The 22112-nt window shown below is 45.2% G+C and overlaps 3 protein-coding genes across 4 annotated transcripts in view; 1 reads left to right on the top strand and 2 right to left on the bottom strand.

Annotated features, from left to right (window-relative positions):
• Positions 1-16387, top strand: part of LOC141182849 (uncharacterized) — a 30261-nt gene extending 13874 nt beyond the window's left edge. Inside the window, exon 7 of the mRNA XM_073660976.1 lies at positions 15356-16387. Within this exon, the coding sequence (XP_073517077.1) occupies positions 15356-16107 (752 nt within the window). The 3' untranslated portion in view covers positions 16108-16387. The remainder of the gene's footprint in view (positions 1-15355) is intronic.
• The window catches only part of LOC141182837 (uncharacterized), a 206490-nt gene that overhangs the window by 128096 nt on the left and 56282 nt on the right, over positions 1-22112 (bottom strand). The gene's annotated exons all lie outside the window — the stretch shown is intronic.
• The window catches only part of LOC141182835 (uncharacterized), a 285253-nt gene that overhangs the window by 206982 nt on the left and 56159 nt on the right, over positions 1-22112 (bottom strand). The window lies entirely within an intron of this gene.

The following is a 22112-nucleotide window of genomic DNA, read 5'->3' as shown; positions in this document are numbered from 1 at the left end:
ACAGTGGCACATTAATCCCCAAAATGCTGCGATCGAAGTCGATTGCAGCATTCCGGGAGCAAGGGGACGTAACCCCTCTTACCTTGTATCCGGGATCCCGCGCTGTGTCTGCTGGGTCTGGTAGTTGCCATGATGACCTGATGTCGTCATGATGACATCCGGGTCACCAGGCATCAGCAAGTTAGTTAGATCGTTCTCAGTGCACGTTCTAACTAACTTGTGCCAGTGCAGGACTGACAGCCTGCATAGCACAGAGATGCTCCTGCATCTCTATGCTATGCAAGTGATCAGGCTGCAAAAAGTGAAAGTCCCATAGTGGGACAAAGGGTAAAAGTAATTAAAAAAGTGCCAGAAAGTGGGGAAAAATAAAATTAAAAATTGTAAAAATATATAAAAAAAAAATAAAAATAATGAAAAAATAAAAATATACTGCACCCATAAATAAATATTATTATAAAAAAACCACCACATTAAAAGTACACACATTTGGTATCGCCACATCCGGAACGACCTGACCTATAAAACGGTCCCACTAGTTAACCCTTATAGTGAACACGGTAAAAAAATATAAGAAAAAAATGATGCTTCATCATCATCATCATACCGCCAAACAAAAAATGAAATAAAACGCGATAAAAAAGACGAATGTTATTAAAAATAGTACCGCTGAAAACGTCATCTTGTCCTGCAAAAAACAAGCCGCCATACAGCTCCATCAGCCGAAAAATAAAAGTTATAGCCCCCAGAATAAAGCGATACAAAAAATATTTTTTTCTATAAAATAGTTTTTATTGTATAAAAGCCCCAAACCATAAAAAACAATATAAATGTGGTACCGCTGTAAACGTACTGACCCGAAGAATAAATTTTACCACACGCGGAATGGCATAAAAAAAAAACAAAACCAAAAAGCAATTCCTGAATTGTTGGTTTTTGTTTATTCTGCCTCCCAAAAATCAGAATAGAAAGTGATCAGAAAATGTCATGTGCCCGAAAATGGAACCAAGAAAAGCGTCAACTTGTGCCGCAAAAAAACAAGCCCTTACATGATTCTTCAGCTGAAATATGGAAAAAATATTTTTCTGCCCTTTAGGGTGTGACAGCTGCCAAATATAGAAACTCGATATGAATCTGGTATCGCTGTAATCGCACCGACCTGAAGAATAAAGTTGTCTAATCACTTATACCGCACGAGGAACGGTGAAAAAAATAAACTCTAGAGTTAGAGTTGTGCTAGGGTTAAGGTTGTGCTAGGTTTAGGGTTGTGCTAGGTTTAGGGTTGTGCTAGGGTTAGGGTTGTGCTAGGGTTAGGGTTGTGCTAGGGTTAGGGTTGTGCTAGGGTTAAGGTTGTGCTAGGGTTAGGGTTGTGCTAGGGTTAGGGTTGTGCTAGGGTTAGGGTTGGGTTAGGGTTGTGCTAGGGTTAGGTTTGTGTTATGGTTAGGGTTGTGCTTGGACTGTGCTAGGCTTAGGGTTAGGGTTGTGTTAGGGTTGGGTAGGGTTGTGTTGGGGTTATGATTTTTTTAAAAATAAAGAAAAAAAATGATGACTAGTGTTGAGCACAAGTGCTCGCTACTTGAGTTTTCATCGGGTGCTCGAGTATACACCGAGTAAAGCGGGTGCTCTGGTGACATGCTCGAGTTTCTGCCCCATATGCTTCGCGGCCAAAAAAAACTTGCGGGGATTGCCTGCCATGCACGAGCGATCCCCACATGTTTTTTTGGGTGTCTTAACAACAACCGTGAAACATGCGGGGCCTTGCACATGTTACTCGAGCACCCGAGATACATGGTGCATACCCGAGTACCCGATGCAAACTCAAGTAGCGAGCACTTGCACTCAAGACTAATGACAACTTATTCAATATGATGACCTAATGTTATCAAATTCTGTGTCGTACCTCTGGGTTCAAAATGTTCACCATACCCCTTGATAAAATCCTTAAGAGGTCTAGTTTTCAAAATGGGGTCACTTGGGGGGTTTCCACTATATAGGCGCATCAGGGGTTCCCCAAACACTACATGGCGTCCCCTCTTGATTCTAGCCAATTTTGAGTTCAAAAAGTCACACAGTGCTCCTCTCCTTCTGAACCATGCCGTGCGCCCAGTGTACTTTCCCCATATATGTGGTATCTGCGTACTCAGAAGAAATTGCATAACAGTTTTGGGGGTCAATTTTCTCCTCTTACCCCTGTGAAAATAAAAAAATTGGGGCTAAAAGATAATTTTTGCGGAAAAAGTTATTTATTTTTTTTATTTTCATGGCTCTACGTTATAAACTTCTGTGAAGCACCTGGGGGTTCAGAGTGCTCAGCACACATCTAGAGAGGTTCCTTGAGTGGTCTAGTTTCGAAAATAGGGTCCGTTGTGGGCAGTTTCCACTGTTTCGGCACTTCAGGGACTCTCCAAACGCTACATGGCATCTGATAATTATTTAAGCAAATTTTACATTCAAGAAGTCAAATGGCGCATCTTCCCTTCTTAAAACTGCAGTGCACCCAAACAGTGGATTTCCCCCACATATGTGGTATCGGCGTGCTCAGGAAAAATTGCACAACAAATTTTGCGGTCAATTTTTTCCAGTCAACCCTTGCGAAAATAAATAAATTTGGGTCTAAATTAACATTTTTGTGTAAAAAAAGTTAAATGTTCATTGTTTTCTTCCACATTCCAAAAATTCCTGTGAAGCACCTGAAGGGTTAATAAACTTTTTGAATGTGGTTTTGAGCACCTTGAGGGGAACAGTTTTTAGAATGGTGTCACTTTTAGGTATTTTCTGTCATAAAGGCCCCTCAAAATCACTTCAAATGTGATGTGGTCCCTAAAAAAAAAATGGTTTTGTAAATTTTGTTGGAAAAATGAGAAATCGCTGGTCAACTATTAACCCTTATAACTTCCTAACAAAAAAAAAAATTTGGTTCCAAAATTGTGCTGATGTAAAGTAGACATGTGGTAAATATTATTTATTAACTATTTTGTGTAAAATATTTCTCTGATTTAAGGGCATGAAAATTCAAATTTAGAAAATTGCGAAATTTTCAAAATTTTCTGACAAATTTTCAGATTTTTTTTTCACAAATAAACGCAAGTGATATCGAATAAATGTTGCCACTATCATGAAGTACAATATGTCATGAAAAAACAGTCTTGGTATCAGTGGGATTCGCTGAAGAGTCCCAGAGTTATTACCTCATAAAGTGACACTGGGTCAGAACTGTAAAAATTTGCCTGTCATTAACGTGCAAACAGCCTTCGGGGGTAAAGGGGTTAAAGAATACTGCCACTTAAATGACTTTTATGTTACACCGACATGGATACTGTTCTTGTGGCAAGTGCTGCAGGTCAAAAATATCTGGAATGAGTTGGTCAACTTAAAGCGCACCTGTCAGCAGGATTGTGCTCAGTAAAATACATACACTGTCTGGTGGGTGACATTACACTGGTTAATACGATACCTTGGTTGATGAAATCTTGTGGTTCTTGTGTAATCTTTACTTTCAGTTTGGAGATAATGATATGCTTCGGGGCGGCCTGTAAGAGGCGCTCTATCTGGTGCGCTGCTTACATATTCATCTGTATGCTCTTATGGCAGCTCACTGTGCCTTCACTGACCTGCCTCCTATTTTACCTAGGGCCGCACTACTAGATGTGACGCGCCCCCTGGGCCGTGGGGTACACGGTGCCGGGCCGGTCGTTGCTAGGGGAGATGTCACAGTGGCGGTGACCCGGTCCGTGACCCAGGGCGGTTAATCAAAAGGGGAATATTTACAGGGAATATTTACAGGGGATTTATAGTTCTTAGATACAGTTTGTGACGCCACCTGTGGTATGCGGCTAAAGGGAGCCGCCGCTGCGGAGCAGGTCCTCTGGAGGTGTTGGTAATGCAGCAGAGTTGGTTCAGCTCTCCACAGGTAGAGCTTAGCTCCAGGGCAGTGTAGATGTTGCTGTTATGGTGTAGTGCAGAGGATTCGCGCAGATAATGATCACAGAGACAGTAAGGTGCAGTCCTCAGGGTTTACTCACGGTTTCTTAGACTTCCAGTTACCAGTACTAAAGTAACTTCCCACGGCGTTCTGTGCTTACTCAGGGAGGGGTTCAGCAAGCTCCCAGGTCTCTCCGGAGTACGTAACGGGACCCCCTTCTGTGTGTTCCCTCTGGCCGTCTCCCTGCACCTCACACCCAGTGTCTCAGGCCAGTGGCCGTGGACCTTGCCGGGCGATGTCTTCTCTGTCCCCTGGGTCCTCTATGGCCACCTTTCTGGTGATTAGATGTGGCTTGTGGCTACAGTACCTGAAATACTGCAGCCTCCGGTTTCCTAGTTGAGGCTTAAAGAACTCTGCTAGTTTAGGGACCGGTCCTCTCTGTGCGACCTGACCCCTCCACCTCCTGGCAGATTCGGGCGTACGGGTGGCCTCCAGCACTACCCGTACCCCTGGGGTCCATTCCACATTCCTTTCCTGCTCCTCTCTCTCTCTCTCCAGCCTTGTGCTTCTCTGGCTAGGCCCTCCTCCAGAGCAGAGCTTCTACAGAGCTCCTGCTCCTCTCACTGTCCTCCTCTGACTGACCTGATCTCTTCAAGATGGTTTCTCTCTATATACTATCCCTAACAAGTGCTCCCCTGAACTTCTTCCTCTACCTACACCCACTACATGGTTCCCCCTCACTTTGGTTCCCCCCACTCCAGCCACGGACAGGGCTCAGCAGGAAGCGACGCATCATGGACCTCCTGCCGGTCTGGAGTAGTGTAGTGTTGGATGGAGGTGTTAGGGTCCTGGGCAGTACTCCTTCCTTACCTGAGCGTGAGATACCACACCTCTGGGTGAGATGCAGTACCCCTGTGGCGACTGAACCCGCAGGGGCGCCACAGATGCATTATGTAAAATAAAATATAATTGATGAATTATATAAAATGAATTTTATCGATCACCCATGACAGCACCACAAGAGGGGATTCGTCCTTCAAGGACAGGATACCCACAGGCTTAAAAGGGCAGCACCTCTCCCACAGATCAGTTGTTTTCCTGTCCTTGATGAGTGAACCTTTGTACCGGAAGATCATTTCCCAGGCCCAGACGGACGGTTCAGGCAGCGGTATTTTCCCTGCCTTGGCCAGTCCAGGGTCCCTAGAAGCACCACAGTGGGTCCAGGAGGACTTTCACGGTTGTGTGCGGGCGCAGGTGAGCAGCATCCTGGGCGAGGATAGCGTGGCTCATCGGGTGTTGGCACGTGCCTGGAAGCGAGATACAGGGCAGCTGCATGTGCATTGCTTCCTTGGAATTCACGCCAGCTGGCGTTTTCCGGTCTGAAGGCGCGCCTCTCTGATGCGAAGAAGGCATGTTCGATGCCAGGATGCGCCTGAACAGCATTTTAGCAGCGGCCAGGGCATGACCAGATTGCACAACTGGGGCATGCCTGGATGAAGCGTGAGCCGCTTGACCGGAAGTGTGTGGGAACCGGGGGTTCCGGAAGGGTCTGGAGAGGTGGGGAATAGCGTTTCTCCGGCATCTAAATGACGGCAGGAGCATGGATCGGTGCTTCCTTGCTCATTGTTCCCTCCAGAATAACGGATATCACTGAGCAGCAGCAGCCTGATAAGAAGCCCCAGAAGCAGGCGGAGCAGCGTCGACCCCATAGCAGTAGTTTTGGTGGCAGTGTCTGTGAGAGACAGAGGTCTGCAGGCAGTGGCGAATCCAGACAGAGGAGCTCCAGGAAAGTAGACGCGTTTTCGGCCTCTAAAGATGGTCTTTTGGCTGAGGTGGGTTCCCCTCTAAATCTCGTACTATTTGATTGCCTCACACTGGTAAGTGATCTTTGTGAAAGCTCACTCAGTGATGTAGCCTTTCCCTTTTTTGTCAGTTATTGCCAGGGAAAGAAGTGTACAGCAAAGTCTAAGCACAAGGAGTGTGCACTTTGCAGAAATCTATTGCCTGACTCCAACCAAAAAAAAACTTTGCCAGTATTGTATAGAGCAGACAGTAGCGGAGGAGACCACTAACTCTGCCACCGATTTAAGATCAATTATCATGGCGGAAGTCCCTTAAATCCCTTTCCCAGGAAGAGGTTCATAGAGGTAAGAAGAGTAAAAGGGCTAGCCAGTGGTCCCGGGGTTGCATGTGTCTAGCTTTTCAAATAATGATGACGAATCCTCCTCAGACGGTAATGCTGGCCGTCTTTGTTTTCCTATAGATGAGATGGACAAACTCGTAAAGGCAGTTTGGACCACAATGGGGATAGTCGAGTCCAAACTCGAGAAATCAGTTCAGGACATTATGTTTGGAGGCTTGGAACAAAAAAAGCATAGGTCATTTCCTATGAATGAAAAAATAATTTAGAGGGAATGGAAAAGATCGGAAAAGAGAGGCTCCCTTTCCCCATCAATTAAGAGGAGATATCTGTCACGCTGTCTCTGCGTACAGGAGGTCTGGGGCCTAAACTGACCCTAAGCTGGGGCCCTGACTAATCCCTCTACCTGGAGGTACTGTTAAAGGTACAGAGGTCCAGGCCGCCAGCGTAACCCCTACCTCCTGAGGATCCCTGCACCTCAGTAATCTAGTCCTGAGAAGGACCCCGATCACAACAATAGGGAACAGGAAATAATATGCCAGCACTCAGTACTTAGACGAACGAGACAGTACAAGGGTTAAAACAAAAACCACCTTGCATACAAAAACTACACCACAACAACAGAGGGAACACCAACGGGAAAGGAGATAAATGATAAAGCGAGGAAGGGAAAAACCACACCAAATACACTTAGCTCAGAACTCCAAAATACCACGATCCGCTCTGTTTGTCTGTATGAAATGCTTTCACCGACACTTCCCTAACAGACCGGCAGGCATTTGAAGGAGTCCCACTACTGCAGCATTGATTGCAGCTGGGCGAGGCTGGACCTCGTCTAGCACAGAGAGAGAGAGTTAACTCCCTCACTGCCGAAAAACACAAAACACCAAAAACTCAGCTGCGAGAAGTCAGGCTGTGTAATCGTGATGATCTTCGTGGCGACACACCCGTGACAGTACCCCCCCTTCTACGAGGGGCCTCCGGACCCTCAGGGCCAGGTTTATTCGGGTGAGTCGTGTGGAAGGCCCGAACTAATCGGTCTGCGTTAATATCCGACGCAGGAACCCACATCCTCTCCTCAGGACCATACCCCTTCCAATGAACCAGGTACTGAAGGGACCGGCGATTAAAGCGTGAATCGATGACCTTTGATACCTGGAACTCCAAGTTACCATTGACCACCACTGGAGGGGGAGGTAAAGGTGACGGTATCACCGGCGCCACATACCTCTTAAGCAACGATCTGTGGAACACATTGTGAATTTTAAACGTAGGGGGGAGGTCAAGATGGAATGCCACCGGATTAATTATAGAACTGATCCTGTATGGCCCGATGAACCTGGGACCCAGTTTCCAGGAGGAAACCTTAAGTTTTATATACCTGGTAGACAACCATACCCGATCGTTCACACTTAGGTCCGGACCAGACACTCTCCTCCTATCAGCCATACGTTTGTATCGGTTCCCCATAGTATTCAGATTCTTCAGCACCCCTCTCCATACTGAAGTGAGTGATGAGGAAAATCGTTCCTCCTCAGGAACCCCCGAAGAGCCCCCCTACTGAAAGTACAAAACTGGGGGTGAAAACCATATGCCCCAAAAAACGGGGACTTACCAGTGGACTCGCTCCGCCTATTATTAAGAGCAAACTCTGCCAGAGGTAAGAAAGAAGCCCAGTCCTCCTGGTTCTCTGACACAAAACACCGGAGATATGTCTCCAAACTCTGGTTCAGACGTTCCGTCTGACCATTGGTCTGAGGATGAAAAGCCGATGAGAACGATAAATGCATCCCCCGCCGAGTACAAAATGCCTTCCAGAACTTGGACACAAACTGAGACCCCCGATCCGACACCACATCGGAGGGTACCCCGTGAAGCCTCACAATCTCCCCAATGAACACCTGCGCAAGAGTTTTAGCATTTGGAAGAGCAGGAAGAGCGATAAAATGTGCCATCTTGCTGAACCTGTCTACTACAACGAGAATGACCGTTTTACCTGAAGACGGCAGGAGGTCCGTAATAAAGTCCATAGACAGATGAGTCCAAGGACGCTCCGGGATCTTCAAAGGTAAGATGGCCCCAGACGGACGGGTATGTGGGGTCTTAGAGCGCGCACAAACCCCACAGGACGCAACAAAATTTACCACCTCTATATGTAAGTTAGGCCACCAAAACCGACGCGAGAGTAGATCCACAGTTGCTTTACTCCCTGGGTGTCCTGCCAAAGCTGAGTTATGGTGTGCCTCGATCACCTTTTGTCGTAACTGATCTGGAACAAACAGTCTCCCTGGAGGTCCAACAGGGGCGTCCCCCTGAGCCTCCAATACCTCCTCCTCAAGCTCAGAGCATACTACCGACACCACCACCCCCTCTTGAAGGATAGGAACCGGGTCATCCGTATTCCCGGCCCCAGGGAAACTACGAGATAAGGCATCCGCCTTCACATTTTTTGACCCAGGACGATATGTAACGACAAAATTAAACCTGGTAAAAAACAACGACCACCTGGCTTGTCTGGGATTCAGACGTTTTGCGGACTCCAGATATAGCAGGTTCTTGTGATCGGTGATGACGGTGACCGGATGGACTGCCCCCTCCAAAAAATGGCGCCACTCCTCAAAAGCTAGCTTAATGGCCAAGAGTTCCCTATTGCCGACATCGTAATTCCTCTCAGCGGACGACAATTTTTTAGAGAAAAAGGCGCACGGATGCCACTTACCAGGGGACGAACTTTGTGACAATACTGCTCCCACCCCTACCTCGGAAGCGTCTACCTCTACAATGAATGGCTGTGACGCATCAGGTTAAATGATTATGGGTGCCGAGGCAAAACTTTTTTTCAAGGAGGAGAAAGCTTGACAAGCCTGGTCAGACCACCTAGAAAAATCCGTCCCCTTTTTTGTCATGTCTATGAGAGGTTTAACCATGGACGAGAAATTACGAATGAACTTCCGGTAATAATTAGCAAACCCCAGGAAACGTTGTAGTGCCTTAAGATTCTATGGCAGATCCCACTCAAGAACTGCCCGCACTTTCCCAGGGTCCATACGAAAACCGGACGCTGAAACCAGGAAGCCTGGAGTTCCTGTACGGCGAACACACATTTTTCCCATTTGGCATACAGTTTATTATCCCGCAAGATCTGTAACACCTGCCTAACGTGCTCCTGATGAGACACCAGATCCGGCGAGTAAATTAAGATATCATCCAGATATATGACAACAAACTCTCCCACCAGGCGGCGAAAAATGTCATTAACAAAGTGTTGGAACACCGCCGGGGCATTAGTCAGACCGAATGGCATGACAAGGTTCTCATAATGCCCCTCCGGAGTGTTAAACGCTGTCTTCCACTCATTCCCCTCCTTCATCCTAATCAGATTGTACGCCCCCCGAGATCCAACTTAGAGAACCATTTGGCGCCCACGATCTGATTAAAGAGATCGGGAATAAGTGGGAGCGAATACGGATCTCGGACCGTAATTCGATTAAGTTCACCGAAATCCAGGCAAGGGCGTAGGCCTCCATCTTTCTTCTTCACAAAGAAGAACCCCGCGGCCACCGGGGAAGATGAAGGTCTAATATGCCCCTTAGCCAGACTTTCAGAAATATAATCCTTCATGGCCTGCCTCTCAGGACCAGAAAGGTTATACAACCTAGCTTTAGGTAACTTGGCCTCAGGGAGCAGTTTTACAGAACAGTCATACTCGCGATGAGGAGGTAGTTCCTGACACCCTTTCTTCTCCGAGAATACATCCTCAAAGTCCGCCAGAAATGGAGGTAAGACCCTAGGAGTAACCGCACCGATGACTGTATTCATGCAGTTTTTATTACAGAATTTACTCCATTGGCTTATCTCTCTGGATTGCCAATTAATAACCGGGTTATGCATAATTAACCAAGGAAGGCCCAACACTATAGGAGTGGAAAGACCCTCCAATACGTAGCAAGACAACAGTTCTTTATGTATAGCCCCCACTTGAAGTTTTACGTTATGCACAGATTGCAAAAAACTTCCCTGACCGAGGGGCCTGGCATCAATCGAGAATATGGGGATGGGTTTAGCCAATTCACTCAATCGCATACCTTGAACCCGGGCAAACCGAGCGTCCACCAGATTAGCCCCGGCACCACTATCCAGAAGAACAGATATCCTCTCAGTTCTCGTACCCACCACCACCTCCGCCGGTACGAGAAACTGAGATGAACCTAGGGACGAAATACCTACTCCCAGATTGCCGTCCACCACACAACCTGGGATCAACAGTTTTCCGACTACTCTTCACTCTGCAAGGGACGGGATGGACACTCCCCAATAAAATGTCCCTTTCTCCCGCAGAAGAAACACCTTCCTGTCTTATGGCGCACCACCGGTCCCCTCCCCCGAAATGATGTCCCTCCTAATTGCATAGGCTCCTCTGGACTGACCAGGGAACCCTCCATATAAGGAACACCTGTAGAAGGTGGAGTCATCACAGAGGGTGGAGTTACCCCGCACCTCTCCCGACGCCGTCTGTCAATGCGAATAGCAAGGGCCATAACGGCTTCCAGTGACGCGGGAGGGTCATACTGTGCCAAAACATCCTTTAATTTGTCGGATAAACCTTGACAAAACTGGCTCCTAAGAGCCGGGTCATTCCACTGGGTGTCCGTGGCCCACCTACGGAACTCCGAACAGAATTCCTCCGCCGGACGATCTCCCTGCTGGATCCTACGTAACTTAGATTCAGCAAGGGAGATCCGATCCGGGTCATCATATACGAGACCCAGAGCTGCAAAAAACCTATCCACTGACTGGAGAGCCGGGGAGCCCGGGGGAAGAGAGAATGCCCAAGATTGTCGGTCCCTTGTAGGAGCGAGATGACAATTTCCACCCTTTGTTCTTCACTCCCCGATGACCGAGGCTGCAGCCGAAAGTACAACTTGCATGCCTCCCGGAAAACAAAAAACTTGTCCCGCCCCCCAGTGAACCTGTCAGGGAGAGCTACTTTAGGTTCTGGTCCTGCTTGCTCCTGGGGATACAAAACCTTGGACCTAACGTCCGCCAGCTCCATGGACAAACTCTGCAACTGCCGAGCTGGACCGGCTACTGGATCCATGGTAGCTGGAGAGCATCTTAGTGGGTCGGTGAAAATGTCACGCTGTCTCTGCGTACAGGAGGTCCTGAGAAGGACCCCGATCACAACAATAGGGAACAGGAAATAATATGCCAACACTCAGTACTTAGATGAACGAGACAGTACAAGGGTTAAACCAAAAACCACCTTGTATACAAAAACTACACCACAACAACAGAGGGAACACCAACGGGAAAGGAGATAAATGATAAAGCGAGGAAGGGAAAAACCACACCAAATACACTTAGCTCAGAACTCCAAAATACCACGATCCGCTCTGTTTGTCTGTATGAAATGCTTTCACCGACACTACCCTAACAGACCGGCAGGCATTTGAAGGAGTCCCACTACTGCAGCATTGATTGCAGCTGGGCGAGGCTGGACCTCGTCTAGCACAGAGAGAGAGAGTTAACTCTCTCACTGCCGAAAAACACAAAACACCAAAAACTCAGCTGCGAGAAGTCAGGCTGTGTAATCGTGACGATCTTCGTGGCGACACACCCGTGACAATATCCCTTGGATGAGCCTTCCTTGTCAAACAGGGACAAAGCCCCAAAACTGGATGCGGCCATAGTAAAGGCGGCTTAGATGTACATTGGAGATGTTGACTGGTGCTCTAGAGCCAACAATGGCTGTTACATGTACAGCCAGATCCTTAATCATCTGGTTGGATCATCTGGAAACCCAGTTAAAAGACACAATGTCAAGACTATGTCAAGACACAATATCTTGGCCACTGTCCCACTTATGCGAGGGGCTGCAGCTTTTCTATCTTCGCTTCGGCTGATTCAAGTTTGGTTAGCGGCAAGGTCAGCAGACATTTCAAACACTTATGGTTAAAATGTTGGCCAGGGAAACTCCAGGCTAGAATGAGACTGTGTGCCATTCCGTGTGAGGGGGAACACCTGTTTGGCCCAGCTTTGGAAAAGGCTTGCAATGCTAAAAAGGGATATCCTAACTTGTCCATCCCAGCCTGCAAGCGATCCTTCCGGAAAAGAAGGTTGAATTGAAGGAAGACCTCCACAGATCAAGACAAATGGAAAGATCAAAGAAGAAAAGGTAGCAGCTTCATGTTCGGAACCTCTTCCCAGGATTCCAAAAAAGTCAGTGATTTCCAGCCCAGGTGGGGGGAGACTTTCGTCCTTCTTCCCGGCCTGGGAAAAAATATCGGGAAACAGTTGGATTCTCGGCCTGATAAAATCCGGTCTAGAAATGGAGTTCCGCTCAATCCCGCATGGAAGATTCGTGGTAATTCCCTCTAGGTCTTTGTCAGCAGGGCAACGGGCCCAGAGGCCAAAGTCTCAGCTGGTGCAGAAGGCTGTCCTATTAGAAGTTTCAGTGTCAGAAAGAGGGAAGGGATTTTAATCCCCTCTCTTTCTAATCAAGAAACCAAACTGCTCTTTCAGGATGATAATACATTTGAAGGGCTTTATTAAATTCCTGAGAATCCTTTCATTCAAAATGGAATATGTAAAATCTGCAATAAAGTTACTCTTCCCAGAAGAGGTGATGGCCCGTCTCCGGGAGAAGAATGTATTGATTATCCTGTATTTGTATAATTTTCTGGTTGTAGGCAATTCGACCTGGCATTGCACTAGTCAGTTACAGGAAGTGATATCCACCTAAGAATGTTTAGGTTGGCTATTGAACCTTAAAAAGTCAAAGATAGAGCCCCTAAAAATACAGTAATATTTGGGGCTACTGCTGGACTCAGAGGTGCAGAAGTATCATTTCCCAGGTGATAAAAAAGAAAAGATCCGAGGCCAGATGTTAAGGGCCCTGAAATTCCCCATCCTGTCCCTTAGAAGCGCTATGTCCCTTCTAGGTTTCTAACTTTGTGCCTTCCGGCAGTCTTGTGAGCCCAGTTCCATACTAGAGCCTTGCAGTAGGATGTGTTAAGAAATTACATTTCCTTTAGAGGACACCTGGAAGGAAGGTTGATGCTATCCCCAATGTCAATGCAGTCCCTTCTTTGGTGGCTGAGTGTCACTAATCTGTCCAGGTGGGCTCCGTAGTAGACGTAGTAAACCAGGGCTTTTGGACGGGGACAAGAGAGTTTTTTGTTCCTCAAACTTGAAGGAATTACTTGCAGTTGAGTTGGCAGTAAGAAGACTCCTATGAAGACTACCATCATGTCAGGGGCTTTTCATGGTTGAGGACAATGTCTGTCGCTGACTCGTGGGTCCTCCCGCAGATTCCAAATCTCCTCTCTGGGGCTAATTCACCATCCACAAGTAGCCAATCTTCATTTGATGGCATGGCCTCACCTTTGAAAGAAGGGTGCTCCAGGCTGTGGTCCCTCCCTAAATTCTTAATTTTCTCTATAATTCTGTCATGGTGCCGTCATGGGTGAGTCTTATGATTTTTTTCGGAACCCATGACAGCACCCTTATAATCCCTCCTGTCACGTGTGTGTGAGCACTTCTTTCACTAGTGTTATAAGTTCACAGTTTTAGTTGTGATTTGTGGTGCGGGTAAGATTTGTGTTTTGGCAACAACCAATGGAGGTCCTATCACGCGCTGTAATCCAACTGATGCGGAGGAGAGGTGCCAACCTTTTAAGCCTGTAGGTTTCCTGTCCTTGAAGGGCGGATCCCCTCTCTCAGGGTGCGGTCATAATCCTGTTATCAGTAAGACTTTATAATGAAAAATCTGAGAACAAAAATTGAAATGCTGGGTGAAATTTTGTGGTTCCGCACTGTATTATCTCAATAATTAATTATATTATTCTGTAAATAAAGTCTAAAAAAAGTGTTAAACAATGCAAGAAAAAAATCCCCAAATGGCCAATGCTGCCAATAAAAAAATAGCTTAATTTGAAAGAAGAAAAACAAACCTGGCATATTTGGTATCACCATTTTCATAACAAGTTGTATGTATAAAACTATTTCAATATTTATGTAGCACGATGAACAGAATTAAATAAAAAAGAGAAACTGTCTGAATTGCAGCTTTTACTTATTCTGCATAATAAAAAAAAAAATCAAAAAGTGACCAAAACACAAAAAAAAACACCATTAAAAACCACAGCTCGTTATGCAAAAATAATTCCCCATATACAAGTAATAGATCACGTAGGCAGAGGCCTGTCAATCTAAGACAGCGGGCAGAGAGAAGCCGCCGGGAACCCGCCTGTCCGACTAGTCTATTAAAGTATGAATTTCTCTAAAACGCCGCAGAATTTCAGAATGAAACGCACCTGGCTGACATCATACAGTCATACAGTCAGTGTCTTCTGTACACAGTCCGCGCATTGGGAGCCACTGGGGACCAACATGGCAGCCACGGGGGACTTTACCAGACCCACAGCTGCAATAATAACTCATGGGGGGAAGCAATGTGTACCTAACTATTTAAATGCCACTCAGCCACTACTGCTAAAGGCAGATGGTGGCTGTGTAACAAAATTCCTACTCCGCCTCGACTGAATGACATAATTTTAGATTGTCATTGCACATAAATTAATAAATTCAGGCTTGCATCTGGTTTAATGTCAGGGCTTTACTGTTCATTACCATACTGCTCCACCGCGCTGCCCTGCTCCACCGCGCTGCCCTGCCCCACCGTGCTGCCCTGCTCCATCGCGCTGCCCTGCTCCATCGCGCTGCCCTGCTCCACCGCGCTGCCCTGCTCCACCGCGCTTCCCTGCTCCACCACGCTGCCCTGCTCTGCTAAAGTGCATTTAAGGATCAACACTGAAATCAGAAAACTGCTGAAAAACTGTGTAGTGTCCTAATATCAGTATCTTGCTCTATCGATAGATTGAGATCTATTTTGGCATCACACTTTTAGTTGGTTAATAACTGAATTTTGGTATTTCATATAGAAATCCTAATAAATATAACATTAACAATATAAATATACAGTTACATTATTACAAATATGTTTGTTTTATTCTTGGCAGATGCCTTTACCATGAACTCAGAAAGACATATGATATCCTCAGATTTGAAAGCAGATGATCATGGTATCACACCAGATACATATGAAGAGCATGCCATTGCTTCAGATATAACATCAGCCCTTCACAGAAAAGATCTATTTCATGGTCAAGTGGTCCTATCTTCTGATTCATTACAGAATGTTGAGCACAGAAAGGGAGCTAAGGAGCGGAGAGCTCACTCAGGGGTGAAGCCATTATCATGTTCAGAATGTTGTAAACATTTTAATCGTAAATCAGATCTTGTTATACATCAGAGAATTCACACAGGGGAGAAGCCATATTCATGTTCAGAATGTGGGAAATGTTTTACAGACAAATCAAATCTTCTCAAACATCAGAGAACCCACACCGGGGAGAAGCCTTTTTCATGTTCAGAATGTGGGAAATGTTTTATTCGGAAAGAGTATCTTGATAACCACCAGAAAACCCACACAGGGAAGGAGCCTTTTTCATGTTCAGAATGTGGGAAATGTTTTATTCGGAAAGAGCACCTTGATAACCACCAGAAAACCCACACAGGGGAGAAGCCTTTTTTATGTTCAGAATGTGGGAAATGTTTTATTCGGAAAGCGGATCTTGATCGACACCAGAGAACCCACACAGAGGAGAAGCCTTTTTCATGTTCAGAATGTGGGAAATGTTTTTATCAGAGATCAAATCTTATTGAGCATGTGAAAACTCACACAGGGGAGAAGCCATATTCATGTTCAGAATGTGGGAAATGTTTTATGCGGAAAGCGCATCTTAATAACCACCAGAAAACCCACACAGGGGAGAAGCCTTTTTCATGTTCAGAATGTGGGAAATGTTTTACAGACAAATCAAATCTTCTCAAACATCAGAGAACCCACACCGGGGAGAAGCCTTTTTCATGTTCAGAATGTGGGAAATGTTTTATTCGGAAAGAGTATCTTGATAGCCACCAGAAAGCCCACACAGGGAAGAAGCCTTTTTCATGTTCAGAATGTGGGAAATGTAGGTGTAATTAATACAGGTTATGAATGCAGTGTAGGAGGGCTTCTTAAAGAAAAAACAGCAGAATTCTTTCTAGTTGGTGGGTGATCAAATACTTATATCATGCAATAAAATGCAAATTAATTATGCAAAAATCATACAATGGGATTTTCTGTTTTTTATTTTTAGATTCTGTCTCTACCATTTTATGAGCTGCCTTGAATAATAACCAAGCTTATTCTATGGAAAAGTCTTATTTGTACAAGTACCCTGTGCATTGTAAAGTGCTGCCAAATATAAAAATAATTATTATACATATAGTTGCAATAAAAATTATTCAACTTCCTTTCCAAATTCCTTTTATTTCCAAACCCGTTTTGCTGTTTGCAATAAACTAATGAAACAAGAACAATATAAAAAGCTCAACACAACTAATATAACATGTGGTTTCTCTAAATTCACCACAAAATTGCACATTTAATGACTCCTGCCATCCAAGAATGATTCCATCCCTTCATGAGCTGCATCTTGAGTACTTAGTAGAACCCTTTCCCTGCTACATTCAGAAACCCTGCTAACCTCATTAATATTCCTTGCATGCCTTCTGTCTCTTTCAATTGTGCCCTTTGAAATGTGCAGTCAGCATGTAATAAACTCTCCTACATCCATGACTTTTTCCTCTCAATTCCCTCAACCTTCTTGTTCTCACTGAAACATGGATCCAGTAGTCGGATACCACCGCCGCTGCTGCTCTCTCTCATATGGTGGCCTACACTTCTCTCATACCCCGAGAACTAACAACAGATCAGGCGGAGGTGTTGGTCTGCTCCTTTCAACAAAATGCACTTTTTCCCCCCAGTACCCCTCCCTTATCTTCCCTTCTTTTTGAGGTCCAGACTGTCAGACTCTACCGGCCTTTCTCCCTGTGACTGGCATGTATGTATCACCCTCCGGGCACCTCCCATCAGTTTCTGGATCACTTTTCCACTTGGCTTCCAAATTTTCTATCTTGTGACATCCCCACTCTCATTGTGGGGGACTTTAACATCCCAATTGGCGATCCCCTTTCCCCATCTTTCGCTCATCTTTTATCGCTAACCTTTTACTTCGGCCTTTCACAACTTACTAATTCTCCTACACATGAAGACGGGAACACACTGGACCTGATCTTCTCCCGGCTATGCTCAGTACATGACTTTATTAACTCTCCTCTTCCGCTCTCTAACCACAACCTTCTTTCATTATCTGTCAAGAACTGTAACCCCACTCATGACACCCCCACTTTCCACACTTATAGAAATATATGCGCCATTAACACCCAGAGATTTATGAAAACGTTGCAATCATCATTGGCCCCAATCTCCTCCCTCTCATGTCCTGACCCTGCACTGAAGCACTATAACGAAATATTGTAATGCGCCCTGGATGAAGCCGCACCTCCTACACTTAGAACAACTCGGCATAGATGGCAACAACCCTGGCACACGCCGCAAACACGTTTTCTCTAGCGGTGCTCCAGGTGCGCTGAACGGCTGTGTTGAAAATCTAACCTGGCCAAAGATTTCATCCATTATGAATTTATGCTTAAAACATATAACTCCGCCCTTCACCTCTCCAAACAAACCAACTTTAACAACTTCATCATCTTATTGTCCAATAATCCTGAACACCTCTATGACACTTTTCATTCTCTCCTTAATCAAACAGCACAGGCCTCGACCACCGACCTCAGCGCTGAAAATCTGGCCAATTATTTCAAAGAAAAATTTGACCATATCCGATAGGAAATTTTCTCCCAATCCCCAAATATTATGCATGCTCCTCCCTCCAACATTGGTTCAAAGTCAGAAAATGAGCAAGATGCAGTCACGGAAGAAGTGACCAGGCTCCTTGTATCTTCTGGCCCTACCACCTGCACCAGTGACCCTATTCCCTCACATCTTCTTCAGTCCCTTTCTCCAGCTGTCACCACTCACCTACCTAAAATATTCAACCTCTCCCTCTCATCTGGTATTTTTCCCCTCCTCTTTTAAACACGCCAGCATACATCTATTACTTAAAAAACTATCCCTTGACCAGAACTGCGCTGCTAACTACAGACCTGTTTCCAATCTTCCCTTTATCTCTAAACTCCTGGAATGCCTGGTCCACTCCCGTCTAATCCGCTATCTCTCAGATAACTCTCTTCTTGACCCTTACCAATCTGGTTTCCGCTCTTTAGACTCTACTGAAACTGCACTCCCTAAAGTCTCTAATGATCTACTAACAGCTAAATCTAATGGCCACTACTCCCTGCTGATTCTCCTGGATCTCTTTGCAGCATTCAACACTGTGGATCGCCAGCTCCTGCTCACTATGCTCCTCACTATTGGCCTCAACGACACTGTTCTCTCCTGGTTCTCCTACCTCTCTGACCGCTCCTTCACTGTATCTTTTGCCGGCTCCTCCTCCTCTCTCCTTCCCCTTACTGTCGGTGTTCCTCAAGGATCAGTCCTAGGCCCCCTTCTTTTCTCCTTATACACTGCTCCTATTGGACAAATAATCAGCAGATTTGATTTTCAGTACCATCTCTATGCTGATGACACCCAATTATAAACCTCTGCTCCAGATATCACCCCTGCATTATTACAAAAGACCAGTGATTGTCTTTCCGCTGTCTCTAACAGTATGTCCTCCCTCTATCTAAAACTGAATCTGCCAAAAACTGAACTACTTGTATTTCCTCCCTCCACTAACCTACCTGTGCCCTTTATTGCTATTTCCGTTTGTGGCTCTACCTTTACTCCCAGCAACATGCCCGCTGTCTTGGGGTCATGTTTGATTCAGATTTTTCCTTCGTTCCTCACATCAAATCACTCGTTCGTTCATGTCATCTACACCTCAAAAACATCTCTAGACTCATAACTTTTCTTACCTTTGACTCGGCAAAAACTCTTACTGTAGCTCTTATTCATTCTCGCCTGGACTACTGCAACTTTTTTACTAATCGGTCTCCCTCTTTCTAAACTTTCCCATCTCCAATCCGTCCTTAATGCAACAGCCAGGATCATATTCCTCTCCAACCGCTACACCGATGCCTGTTCCCTATGCCCATCCAATACAGAGTTCAATATAAACTTATCACGCTTACTCACAAAGCGCTCCATGCTTCAGCACCGCCCTACATCTCCTCCCTCATCGCAGTCACCACCCTACCCATGCCCTCTGTTCTGCCAATGACTTTAAACTAAAATCCTCCGAACTTCCCACTCTCGTCTCCAAGATTTCTCATGTGTTGCGCCAATTCTTTGGAATGCACTACTCAGGACAATTCAATTAATTCCCAATACCCACAGTTTTAAGCGTGCCCTAAAAACCCATTTCTTTAGACTGGCCTATCGCCTTAACATACTTATCTAACTGTCCTAGTTTAGCCCATATTAAAATTTTCTTCAAATTCATACCATTCATGCACATAATAGTCTGTAATGTACACGTACTGACTGGCGAACAGTTCATGTAGTGTTATGTACATACCCTATTTAGTATATTATGGCTATATTATATAACATATGTACATGATACCTTTTGTGCCCCCCTATGTCCTCATAGACTGTAAGCTTGCGAGCAGGGCCCTCACTCCTTTTGATATGAGTTATGCTTATTTTGTAACGTCTGTATTGTCTGTATAAGTCCCCCTAAAATTGTAAAGTGCTGCAGAATATGTTGGCGCTATAAAAATAAAAATTATTATCATTATGGCAGTTATCACCAGCTGTAAACATTGCTACATACCCACATACCCAGACATCGGTTTTGCCTCATTCCTGAGGAATCTTAGCCCAGTCTTTATGGTTAACTCCCTTTGGTTCATTAATATTCTTGTGTTCTCGAGAGTGGTTGAAAAAGTTGTGAAGAGACCATTGCTTAGTGGAAACAAGGAAAAGAATACAAAAGAATTGCAAAGATATTGAACTTGTAAAGACTGCTTCCAGCTGTAACTCTAAAAACATTCAAAGTCCCAGGAACACTGACTACATTACCTGGACTTGAAGGAAACATGACCCATCTCCAAGAAGTACACCTTCACTGACCAGAGTTGTCAGCTCTAATAGTGTCAAAATCATGTCAATAAGTCACAGGAATTTTGGGATTCTGTCCTGTCGAGCGATGAAACAAAACAGAACATTTTCAGGCCTATGGATAAAAGTATTATTGAAAGAGGATGAATGAAGCAAATGCTAAAAAGAACACCCTGCCTACGGTGAAGCATGGTGGTGGCTGGGGTGCACTTCCAAAGATTTTACAGTACCAACCTTCAAAAATGATGGACACCTAGTAAATGTTTTGGAGTCATTCCCATTAAACCATCAGGAACTGTATGTGGAATGACTCTTTTGGTTGCACTTCATAAATAGCTGTCTTTATGTGGAAGTCAAAGCAGAATTTTGCCAACTTCCTTCTCAGATTCACAGATTTTCCATTCCAAATTAATTTGATTCAGGTTTCCTCCCCAAGTCTCTCATCCAATGGTACTAGATTTCACCTCTGCAAAGCATCAGTAATGAAAGTTACAATCTTAGCTATGACTACTTTCTGCTCTCTTGTATATGTTCTTGCCTCCTCTTGACGTACCATCCTACTCAACTGAATGAGATAACCATTACTATGAGAGAGAGTTCCACTGAGCAGCTGATTCACTTAACCATAATCAACATCTTCAATGGATATCGCGCTTTTCGCAAGGATTTTGTGAAGGAACAGATTCTTATATTAATTGTGTGATGTGTTTGAATTATATAAGACTTTGTGCTAAGAAGAATTTCTGCTGCGACATACAGATATCCAAGATGGCGGTTGAGAGCTTCATATAACTTTAAGAACAAGAATGACTTTGCTTAAAGTGAACTTGAGATGATGATGGCCACCTGCCAAGAGTATTATGTTAAAGTAGATAAGTAATAGATGTAATGTTGCATAACTGGGTATAACCAATTAAGTAAGACTACTGGATTAATTAGACAATTGAGTGTCTTTGTAGAGGGGCCCCAGTTCTGGAAACCCCCTTGGAAAACCTATAAAAATATACTCTTGACCCTCCCAGAGTGAGGGACTCTTGCTGAGCATCACCGGGTTGTGGTCTCCTTTATTCCCTCCCATCACAACGCCTGGGCGCAATGGCACCCCCTGCTGTTGGCAGATTGCCATAACAGATTTTATGAACAAGTTTATTCGACCTGTACAGGCATTCGCACAATTTCTCCCTCTACATTTCCGCCCTCTGTCAGTCACTGCAATGGAGCTGAGCTGCAGTGGCCGCAAAGAATAGTAGCCGAGCTTAAGTAGCTGGTGTTATATAGATTGTTAGAATAAAGACTCCGGTCCATCAAGGTCAACCTTCCTCCACCAGTTATACGTTCTCTATCGCTAGATTATTTAAAACCCACAATGCCATTTGTTGTGATAAAAACATCCAGCCATTTTTTAAAAACTGTTCTAGTGTCTGCCATTACTACCTCTTGTGGTCGGCATTCCACAGTCTGACTGCTCTAACTGTAAAGAACCCTTTCCTATTTAGCTGCCGGAATCTCCTCTCCTCCAAACGTAATGAGTGCCCCTGGTTCTTGGAAGGAATAAGTCATGTGCAAGTTGTAGCGCCTGCATCTCTGCCTCCTGCCCCTCTCCTGTGGCAGAGACGCCGACCCCCTTACTGCCACAGCCCCCGCTAAGAGTGTTCCACTCCTCCGTCCTCCTTACACACTGACACTGCCCGGGGTACACGCACAACTAACAGATCCCCGAGTACTGTGCTTGGGGGGGCACGCGCACTTCCTGCCTCTTAAGGGGCCGCACGCCATGCTGAATGTCCCTGGCCAATGGTTGGATTACACTAAAAAGACAACATCTGCAAGGAGTTTGTGTGGGTTTCCTCCTGGTTCTCCGGTTTCCTCACATACTCCAAAAGACATAATCATAGGGAATGTAGATTGTGAGCCCCAATGGGGACAGTGCCCATAATGTCTGTAAAACGCTGTGGAATTAATGGCGCTATGTAAGTGAG

This window comes from Phyllobates terribilis, unplaced genomic scaffold (assembly GCF_046119375.1).
Source record: "Phyllobates terribilis strain yellow unplaced genomic scaffold, ASM4611937v1 Scaffold_36__1_contigs__length_13169755, whole genome shotgun sequence".
NCBI lineage: Eukaryota > Metazoa > Chordata > Amphibia > Anura > Dendrobatidae > Phyllobates > Phyllobates terribilis.
This window is presented reverse-complemented; position numbering and strand designations above follow the sequence as displayed.